Source organism: Alnus glutinosa, chromosome 7 (genome assembly GCF_958979055.1).
Source record: "Alnus glutinosa chromosome 7, dhAlnGlut1.1, whole genome shotgun sequence".
NCBI lineage: Eukaryota > Viridiplantae > Streptophyta > Magnoliopsida > Fagales > Betulaceae > Alnus > Alnus glutinosa.
Window position 1 is genome coordinate 3,826,845 of NC_084892.1, and position 11,311 is coordinate 3,838,155.

Below are 11,311 nucleotides of genomic sequence, written 5' to 3' on the forward strand. Positions count from 1 at the left end.
GTAAGTGGGCCTGGGCCGAAGAGAACACTTAGATGAGCGGGCCTTCTTGATTGCGAGTTGCGAAAGCCACTGGAGTCACTGGACCCATCAATTCCAACAGTAACTTCTTTTTTTTAAAAAAAATAAATAAATAAAAAAATAAAATAACTATACTTATCCTTTCGAACTAACACAATTTACAACCACCTCACCACACTTTGAATAAAAAAAAAAAGAAAAAAGTAACAATCGACCCCTCGAATCATTTAGCACTTTTAATTGGAAAATGATTTTTCCGGTCCTAACCCCTTCTTTTTATTGAACAAATGATTTTTAATGCATATCAAATGATATTTCTGCATTAAAAGTCACTTGTTTAATAAAAAGAATGGACAAAGAAACGGTTTACCGTCCCCTGTGTATCGGGACTCCTTTCAATTTGTCCCCTCCATTAACATTTTATGTAAACTTGGACATTTGGACAAAAAATACATTGCCTACACGTGATTGAGATTATCCATTTTATCTGTCAAATGTATATATATATATATATATATATATTGCTTTTTTATCCGATACAGGATAATTTCAATAACTTGTGGGTCACGTGATGCATTTTCTATGCAAGTTAATAGAAAATGTTAAAGTGCTAATAAAGGAGGCAAACTGAAAGTATTGGAACGCTTAAAAGTGTTGATTGTCACTTTTTTGAAGTTCGGTAGAATTAATGTAAATTAGGTACTAATTGGAGGGAGGTAAGTATACTTACCCCCCAAGTTACCCTAATTTTATTGAAATTGCTTTGCGCCTGTTTCTGTTGCGGGACAAAAGGCCCAGCTTTTTAAGATTTAGAGACCAATAATTGGGGGAATCGAGTCTTGGAATATATGCCGAACCCTTGATTAGATAAAAGAGGGATGTCTTGCTTTCATGTGGATTGATGTGGATGTACAACCAAATTCTGTACTGCAAATCTTAAGACTTTGGTGGGCTAGAGTCGCGTCCCTTGCTCAATTGGTATTTGGGTCTCCTAATCTGTACAGCTCAGTTGGTGGAGTCGAGAACGTGGACTTTTCGGCTCATCAACTTAGCACCACATGCGACATATGCTAATTCGAAATCAATAATGCTGTTTGTAATACTAAAATGTGACGGGACATTGGAAATTAAGCGAACATGTGCGGACGTGTTTATTATAAAAACTCATAGAAAACTCCAATCTTAGCCTCTTTATATCTAAAGAGTTTTATAATTTGGATAAGTTTTATTTGGAATTTAAACAGGGTCTTATGCTCCGTTTGTTTCGACGTAAAATGATTTTTGTCGTAAAATGGTTTCAGGGAAGTCATTTTTCTGAAAAATATTTTTCGCCGAAATCATTTTTCGGTGTTTGGTACGTACGAAAAATCACAAATATTTTTAATATTTTTATTCAATCATATTAACCTATAAAAATCAATTTTTATTCAAAACATATAAATATTAATGTAAAATAATATAAAATCACCAGAGACGAAATTCTGTCACTAATTGACAGGATTCTGACCACTTTTATCAGATTCTGGCTATAGGATGAAGGTTGGAATCCGGACAGTCTCGTCAAAATTTGAGTTGGCCGGACGCCGGCATACTGGCCGGAAACTGCCAGAACCACCGGAATCCGGCCGTTTTGGCCGGGATATTCTGGCCAGATTCAGTTGCCGGATTCCGGCGACATTGACTTGAGGTTGTCGGATTTCAGTACCGGCAAGATTTCAGTGATGGTCGACTGCTTTAACGTGAAGGTCGACTGTGTCGTTTAAAATGGGTCGAATGCGTTTGGCGTCTTTAGAAAATAAAAGCGTAAATCATTTTTCGAAATTAACAAAGCATTTTTGGTCAAACCGAAATCATTTTTCGGTTGACTATTATTTTCGCCCCTACCAAACACCGAAAAATACCGAAATTATTTTTCAGAAATCATTTTACGCTGAAACAAACAGAGCATTAAAGTCAATTGATGGCTTTACAACGCAAAATTACATTATCATATGCGAATGACTAAGGCACCAAAACAACCTACACAAAAGAACTTAAATAAGATAAAATCAAAACAATCAAACGGTTCTTAATTCAATCGATTTCATACTACAATTTTTTTTAATTGCCGTTTGGTAACTATATTAGTTTTTAATTTACGAGACATGACCAAAACAAAAAAAAAAAAAAAAAAAAATAGCACACAAAAAAGAAGGAGAGAAGTTTCCATACTATTACGAGGTCCTAGACTATTAAGTTGTTGCCTTCCTACTTTGGCCTCTGTTATGGGCATAATCATGTCAATGTATTTAATTAGTATTTGAAGAATTAATCTATTTATTAGTTGTAAGTTATGTAATTGAGGTTAATTATTTATAGGCAGTTATTGTCAGTCGGTTTCAACCGTAGAAGTTATCTGATATTGTATGTAGTTATTTTTAACATTCGGTATTGTATTTAAAGCTTGTAAGTATTATAAGGAAAGGGATGGAAGTAATTGCATCTAAAGCTGTAAACTTATAGTCGTGTGCTAAAAGACAAATTGATAACGTGTTAGTCGGTTTCAACCATAAAAGTTATATGATGTTGTATTGAATTGTCAAAGCGTCCTTTATTACTTTCTATTTACAATTTATCACTCTCAAATACCTAAGCTCATTATGGCCTCCTCGGTGAAAAAAAAAAAATCTTGATTTTGTCCTTGGATGGAAGGTTTATTTTTAATTAAGTACATGCTTGAAAATTGCTATAGCCTATAGGTAAGTGCTGATGGAATTGCCCATATGTGCTTCCTTATCCAACCATGACCCTGCTTTATAATTCCATTATTCTATATGACTAATATCTGTGGATAAGCCCAAATCCATGAAGCCGAACTGCCCCAACCAAAATTAAATCAAGGACGAGGTCACTCTTCTTGTGAAGTTATGAAAAAGACAAGAAAAAGAAAATTAGAATGGATCGTTGGAGTCATTGATTGGTTGGTTAAAGGTTGACCTAACCCGCCGGGCCGTGGACCCTGGTCCCTGTTTGATAATGTCAAATATGTTACCGTGTTTTCAAAACTTGGAGAGAGCCGAATGTAGAGGACTTTTGTGAAGTGATTTTACCGACTTTTCAGCAAAGGGTTCTAGAAGTCTGAATGCCAACAAATTGGATACAACACAAATTTTTTATAAATTGGTTTTTACAATTTTCATATAAAAATAACACGTGTCGTCTTTTTAAGCATGTAAAAGCACATTTTTTTTTTATTAAGGATAAATCAAACTGCAAAAAATGAATCGTTTGCTAATTGCGTTTTTAAAAACTTGCGATTTGAAAAAGTAAGTGCTTTTTTTGAAAATACGAAATTTTTAAATGCTAACCTCCGATTTTAAAGGTCAAACTGTGATTTTACCAAACGATTAACTGTGTTTTTAAAAATTATTTTTTTTCAAATTTCACGTTTTAAAATTGTTATTTTTAAATCGCACTTTTTAAAATCGTAAATTCAAACGGATTTTAATACTATTAAAAAGATATGTGAGAAGTACATGCTATTAAAATAACACGTGTTTTTTACATGGTAAATGACACATGTCACTGTTAAATATGATTTATATAAAATTTCTCACAAACGTGTTTGTAGAAAATTTATGTCAGCTTGAAAACAGATGGAGACGTATTTGTAGAAAATTTATGCCCCGATGAAGACAGATGAAAACGTGTTTGTAGAAAATCAGATGGAACCAAATGAGACATACAAAAAAGTAGCTGTCTGTTGAAGGTTGAAATTGTCGGGATGTGCTTTGTGGTTGGACCATATCAGTCTTGAATATTATTTATATAAAATTATGAAATTGCCGGGAAGTGCTTTGTGGTTGGACCATTACATGGGTTCATATGACTCACGCCGAGGTTGGTCCACAGGAAATCAGGAATGAAGTCGATGGGCAAGCCATAGAGTTAAACTAACCCAACTAAACTCCACATTTAGTGACAGATTGACTTTTATTACATTGCCAATGTTTATGGTTGTTGGCATGTTGCCTTGTCGGACACACAACACCTTGGCAAAATGTGTGGACAGAAGGATAAACTTGTTTCCAAGCAATACACACAATATATTTATATATATATATATATATCAATTTGACTATTAGTTGGTTAAATATTGACCTAACATGACGGTCCCATTTGGCACATAAAGAGCATTCAAATCAGTTTATACATACTTTATCTGATTTTTAGCTAAAAAAAATCACTCTTCTATTTACTTTTCAAAAATAACACATTATATCTATTTTTTTTCCCTGTTATAATAAAATAATTAATTTAACAATTTTTTTTTAATATAAATAAAAATGCATACCTCTCTCTTGCTTAACTGTACAGGCCGCGTACTCGTCGTTCATCATTGTACGCACTGACCGCCAAGCTCCGTTGTTATGCTCGCTGTCAAGCTTTGTCTTGTGCTCCAAAGGAGAGATCGAGAGAAGAGAGAGAGTGCAATTTTTTTTATTAAGCTATAACGTGTTTTCAAATTTAGACATTTTAAAAACACTAAAAATAATCTTTATTTTTATGTCATATCATAATACTTTTTCAAAAAAGAGATGATACACATTCATCTTTTATCTATCTCTTTTGTAAATTTGTTATTTGGGATCATATGTTGATTTTATGTGATCCCACGTATTCAATGAAATATATATATATTTTTTAAAAAAATATCATTTTAAGTAACATTAACAAACGGCTATGTTTGGCGTTGGGAGGTGCGTGCATAGGCATGAATAATGACTCATAATTTATTTTATACTATAATTCTGTCTATAATATTTGTTGTCCCCATTAGTCTAAGAACACCTATATGGCTATCTGTATTCTTCTCCTTCCTTGGGCTTTCTTTTTAATTTTTTAATTTTTATTTTTAACTGGATTTAGAAAGTGACCCACTTAAATATACTAACGCCCTCATATATGAGAGCTTTTTTTCTTTTTTCTTTTTAAAAGCATATATGAGAGCTTTTACTTACCGATCAAGCCTTCGATTTCAATAATTATAAGTGCTTGGAACTATAAACCAAACACTCTTCATTGTTTTTATAAAAAAGTATTAATTAAGAATTTGTCCATGAAGTCACGATCGGAGCCACTTTTGTTTGGGTGAGGCCATGAAGATGCGATCCTTTATGCTTAATTGGATTATCCATCATTCAAATCGGTCCCAAGGAAAATATAAGTGAAACGAGAAAGAAAGTTATTTCAAATTGTTAAATTACCCGTTATTTTAAAATGATAAGTTGATAAAAAATAATGAATTTAATAGTTTAATATTATCTCTCACATACATATGACTCGGATATTATGTTGAATCATTAATTATCTCAAAAACTTAATTAAGTTGACAAGAAATGATGAATATGATTAATTAATTAATATTTTAACATGTAGATTTAAAAAAAAAATGGTGTTGTAATTTAAATGCAATGTTAAAAAAGTTCTCTGAATAAAATTTAAATTAGCAAGACATATGCAAACCTCATGGAATATAAATACAATTCATCAACTAACAAAAACCCTAATTATTGTAGCTTCTCAAAAATTTCTTATTTGTCCCTTTTTTTTGGCGATAAATTATACACATATATCTCATCTTATACCCTACTTTTATGAAGGATGAAAAAAAAAAAAAAAAAATGTTATTGGACTCATTTGTTATAACATCAATTTAACTTTTTGTGATATTTATTATTAGTGGACAAAACTTTATTTCAAACTTCTTTATTAAACTGATATAGGTCCTTAGAGTATATGATAAAAAAAATATATCTAAAAATCATATCTTTATTAAAAAAAACATATAAATTTCACATATTTTAAAGACATTTGTCAGTTTAATAGGCTAAATTATTAAAATTCTCTTAGCCCAATTTAAAAAACTAACTTTATGCATCACAATAAACTTATTATGCAAGGAGCCGATGACTTTTTATTGGCAATTGACAGGGGTGGAGCCCCTTGAGGCTTTGAGGGGGGCTGCCCCGCAAGCCCCAAGGTTTTTTTCAAAAAAAAAAAAAAGAAAAGACCTAAAATAAAAATTTAGAATTTTGCCCTTAATTATGTTTTTTAAATTTTGATTCTCTCAAATTTTTTATTTTATTTTATTTTTTTAATTTGACCGCAAATTTAAAAGCCAGCTCCGCCCTGACAATTGATCCATTTGAGTTACACCATATATCACCGTTTTGTTCAAGTATGTCACCGTCAATAGGGGATCGAGCTCCGGCGAAGCTGGGTCAACGAAAAGTTAATTGACAAATAATACCCGTCCACCTGTACATGATCCTTCCGATTAAATTAGTTTGAGGTCCCACAGAAAAGCATAAAGAAAAAGAACTCAACTTAGCTTGTTTCCACCCAATTTCTCACACGAGACCCAGTCTCCAGGTATTCGATCGTGTGACCAAGTCTTTTTTTTTTTTTTTTTTTTTTTTTTTTTTTTTTTTTTTTAATTTAATTTCTGGGTGTGTGACCAAGTCACATAAAAATAATAAATTTAACCTAATTTTAAATCACTGAAAATTGGGCAAAGATTCGAGGAAACAAGCTAAGAAGTCAGAGGTCTCAACTCTCACGTATGCAAGTCATATTAAAATTGCGAGGCTTACAACTTCCATGACGCCAATAAAACATGAAACCAATAGGTTTGGTTAATAATAGTTTCATCCGATAAATACAACAATTATATAAAAGTAATTTGAGTAATTAGTGTGAGAGAGCTAAATAAAACTCATTTAGACAAGTGGGTTCTATATAAACTCTTTCAAATTACCAGTTCTAACAATTTAAACAGCTAATTTTTCAAATCTACCCGTTGTCACCGGAAACCTTCATGTAAGAAAGTAAACTGTCAACATTTTCCTCCAATAAAAAAATATTGAAGTTCTCCCCCAGTTTCACACATCGATCTCTATTGTTTATTTTGTAAACTATTTTAATTGAAATGGAGACCTCAGCTCTACTTATATGTTAAACTATTATTTATTTGAAAATCTTAAGCTGCTAAGAAAGTGCAAATTTAATAAATATTATTAGTTTAAGACAGCCAATTTGAACCAAACAAGATTAGCTATGAGATTAAAAATATTTGTTGAAGTGAGGTAAGGAAGTACGTCGATTGATCAATTTGATAAAACCAATTATTGAAGACTACGGGCCATGCACTGTATGGAATAAAAAAAATAAAAACAGACAACAACGAGGAGTTCCAATCAAAACGGCAAGGTTAGACCAACAGCCGCCTCATAAGAATCATATACGTTCTAGAGCCAATGGGTGCACGTGCCTATATCAGAAATTACACGTGGAAGAAGTCAAAGCAAAGCTCACACTACCATAAATAGGACGCCCACACCGTATCCCCTTACAGATACAAAACGACCAAACTCCGTCAATAAAAACCAACCGCCAAAAGGGCCAAGTAATTGAATCAAAAAAAAAGGGCCAAGCAAAAATCTGTTTTCGAAGAATCCCGAGATATCCCTTCAACGCAATTGCGTGTAAAATAACGTAGAAGCTTCCGTGGCAAGAAATCTCCCCAATAATTATATCTTTTCGCTTTAGCCAAATCACCATCGGTACCTTTAATAACTGAATAACTATATATATATATACATGGAATTTTCTTTTTCCTCTAATTCAAGCTTTCGTTTCAGTTTGTCTCGTTGAGTCGTTGTTCTCTCTCAAACCCAGAAGAGCACATTTCTTTCAAGGAATCAGAGATCCTTCTTGCAAAGGTATGAACTTCCATTCCTTCTAAAGAATATCCGATCCTTAAAACCCTTGTTAATGTGTTTTTACTACAGTGTTTTTAACTGTTATAAAGAGTTCTCCATTTGAGGAAAGCGCTTGTACCTGTCAAATGACATCTTTGTTGTCTTTGAATCTTTCTGCCGTAGATAACTGGTTCTTTTGTGCGGTTCCTTAACAAGCTTTGATGTTTCTTTGTGTTGTATTTCTGTTCCTTTAAGAATTATTGTTTCAATGAATTTGGTTCTGACTTCTGCGCAGTAAAATTTCTGAATAACGGGACTTGGGGTTTTTGCATGTATTGCAGGATTTTGGACTTGTGGTGGGTGCTTGACGTGTACGGAATTAAAATGTTGGGGGATCTCATAACCAGAGTTCTTGTGTATGTTGCTGCACCGATATATATTCTCATAGATGTTCATCTCAGATCTTGAAATTCATTTTTTGTTGTTGATAGCTTGTTATGATTGATTACTCAATTGGTTTTTGGAATTATAGACGTATTTTATTTATTTATTTATTTTGTTTTTTGGGTGCCAGGCTGATTCTTGGTTATGCATATCCTGCCCTTGAGTGTTACAAAACAGTGGAGAAGAACAGGGTCGACATCGAAGAACTTCGATTTTGGTGTCAATATTGGTAAAAAAACAATTTTCTTTTCACTTAATCTTGCCAGTAGAGGGTTTTTACTTGTTATTTCAAATTGAAGGGCATTGGATGACTTGATGCTAGTTCAATTTGATCCCTAAGATCATAAGGTTAATTACCATCGTAAGCCCGAAAATTGCTGTAAAATTTGTCAATAGGGCAGTCTCGTTGTTGGGCCCGGTCTGCTCGGACACCTGCTCGAGCAAGTGGAGCTCGGACAACCTCTGATCTAAATCCCACAATACGAAAATTGTTTGACATGATGCTTTCATTTATTCAATAATGATGATGCTTTTGGTTATCCAAAATAGGTCCACTCTTGTAAATGGGCTTAGAAATTAGATGGGGAAAGAATTAACGAGAATTTATGAGAAATAAGTTCTCTAGTTGGTCATCAGCATCATGTGATAAACTTCGATCGGTGGCTACCGTTCAAGCCATTGAAGAATGATTACACATGTCATCACTCATCAATACCCATATGTAGTAGATACACAATTATATGCTTCTGGGGCACATGAAATTGAATCTCGCCGTTGTCATCAATTCTGCAGGATCCTTGTGGCAATTGTAACAGTTCTTGAGAGGGTTGCGGACATATTCATTTCATGGTATGCCTCTACTTTGTACATACTGATACTCTCAATCTTTAATTAACTTGTAATTAATTTTTGATAAGTAATTAAATTTTGTGAAGGCTGCCCATGTATGGTGAGCTGAAGCTGGCCTTTTTCATCTACCTATGGTATCCAAAAACCAAGGTAAAAGAGATCTTCATCGATTCAAATGAATTCATACTTACAAATTCACCATGTTTGAGCCTGATAATGTAAAAACTTTTGCATAATGAAGGGAACCGGCTATGTGTATGATACCATGTTGAAGCCTTACGTGGCGATGCACGAACCGGACATCGACCACAAGTTGCTGGAGTGGAGAGCAAGAGCCTGGGATTTGGCCGTTTTCTATTGGCAAAACTGCACAGAATTGGGGCAGACGGCATTCCTCCAGGTCCTGGAGAAATTTGCTGCTCAGACTGGAAGGTTTAGGAACGTTGGACATGAGGTGGGTTCTCGATTTCACCAGGGTAGTTCATGATTCCCATAGATTATTAGCTCATTATTAGTTCTTCACCCACAACAGCAAATCAGATCATGATATTGATTGGTATGAGATAATGTTGTGATACACCGAGCCATAGAAGCCATGGGTTGAGCTTGTAATCCCCATTTGTCACAAGTGGACACATCCCTGTAATTGGAAATCCCTTATATTACCTCTGCCGGCATCGAGCTCCACCTAAACAGGAACTCAACGGTTGTCTATTCTTGTTTATATTGGGTTTTGGTGACTATAAAAGCCAATCATAATTTCATCAATTTAATTAAACGGGTTAAATTAAATGTCGCGTGTGAGACTTGAGCTATAACAAAACCCATTTAATTAAACAAGTCAAACCCTAATCGCTACTTTCTCGTGTCAAAATTTGTTTGGCTTGACCACCCGACCAGGAAGCCTTGCTTGGGCAGGGGCTCTGTAACAGCCCCTGTTATTACTTCTGTCCCTCCTCATCCGTCACAAGTAAAGAAGCTCTCGTTGTCCGTTGGACAGAGGCATTATTAACTGCGTTTCTTAAATGTTTTGGTCTATTTTGAACAACAATAGAAAATTGACAACCAGGTTTCCCTTGATAAAATAAACCAGTATTTTGATTTACATAATAACACAACTTAACCAACCTTTGCAGAGAACCAATCACAATCATCACGATTCGGGCACGTCCCCGCCGCCCCCAAACGGTCCGCCGCCCAAGCAAGACAGTCAGTCAGACAAGAGCAACAACAAGTGGCCTCCGGCTCCGAGCGCCCCTCCACTTCCCGGTAGCACAATCAACCGCTTCATGGCCGAGCCGCCAAAATCCGAGGCCCACCTCCACAACCAAGCGGAGTACGAATTCCCGGACGACTCGGACCCCGGCACACCAGCTTCCCCGGAAACCCACCGGAACCAAAAGTTCAACCTAAAGTTTAGGCGCGCCCCAAGACCACACTATTGATCAGAATTGTACAAATACCAAAGAATTCATTCATTTCATTCTTTTGCTCTGATGCTTGTAATACACATCTCTCCTTTTCTACTATTCGAACATTGTAAATTTTAAAGGCTAGAAAAAGTGAAACCTATTCTGTCAAACCACATTCACGCACACACAATACAAGGGCATGAGAGGGTCTTCGTTATCTGCTCACGGTGGCCAGACAGGCGTGGAGGATCCGATGGAGGAGTTGTGTGAGGTAGGCGAGGCAGGAGGAGAGGCGGAGGCAGAGGCGGCGGAAAAAGTGGGTTGGGCCGGAGGAGCCAGGGGAGGAGGACATGGGCTGGAGGTAGGCCCAGGCGGCCTGTTTGACCAGGCGGTTGCGGATCGAGATCTCGTACCCGGAGGAGGCGGCGGCGGCGGCGGTGGGGGACCCGATTCCAGCGGCGGAGGCGGGGAGGAGGTCTTTGAGGGAGGTGTAAGCAGGACAGGACTTTAGAGTGGTGGAGACCAGGTCTAAGTCCAGCTGCGGTGGCGCCACCCCGTTCTGATGTGGGAGGCTGTTGGAGCCGTAAATGGTTTTGGTGGTGCTGGAGAGGAGGGCGAGCTTCGCGGGAACCACCACCGACGTAGAGATCGAGTGCCTGCGACGCAGAGATGACAACGACGGCGCCGGCGTTTGCGTCGGAGGCGCCTCTGGTTTTAATGCGGCAGAGTCGTCCATGCTAGAGCCACACTGAGAGAAAGACAGAGAGTCTAGAGTGGTGCGTCTGGGCGGCTAGCGCTTTTGCAATTTATTCTCTACGGACTACGTTTTATCGCCTCTGAGTGTGC

At 36.2% G+C, this 11,311-nt stretch overlaps 2 protein-coding genes across 2 annotated transcripts; one reads left to right on the plus strand and one right to left on the minus strand.

Annotated features, from left to right (window-relative positions):
* The first annotated feature begins 7,473 nt into the window (after nt 1-7,473).
* LOC133872812 (putative HVA22-like protein g) lies at nt 7,474-10,635 on the plus strand. Its single transcript, XM_062310425.1, has 8 exons — nt 7,474-7,622; nt 7,701-7,781; nt 8,102-8,176; nt 8,335-8,433; nt 8,997-9,053; nt 9,140-9,203; nt 9,295-9,507; nt 10,190-10,635. Exons 3-8 carry the CDS (start codon nt 8,145-8,147, stop codon nt 10,496-10,498), a joined length of 774 nt encoding a protein of 257 aa, XP_062166409.1. The 5' UTR covers nt 7,474-7,622; nt 7,701-7,781; nt 8,102-8,144; the 3' UTR covers nt 10,499-10,635.
* LOC133872813 (uncharacterized) lies at nt 10,112-11,311 on the minus strand. Its single transcript, XM_062310426.1, has one exon. It carries the CDS (start codon nt 11,199-11,201, stop codon nt 10,680-10,682), a length of 522 nt encoding a protein of 173 aa, XP_062166410.1. The 5' UTR covers nt 11,202-11,311; the 3' UTR covers nt 10,112-10,679.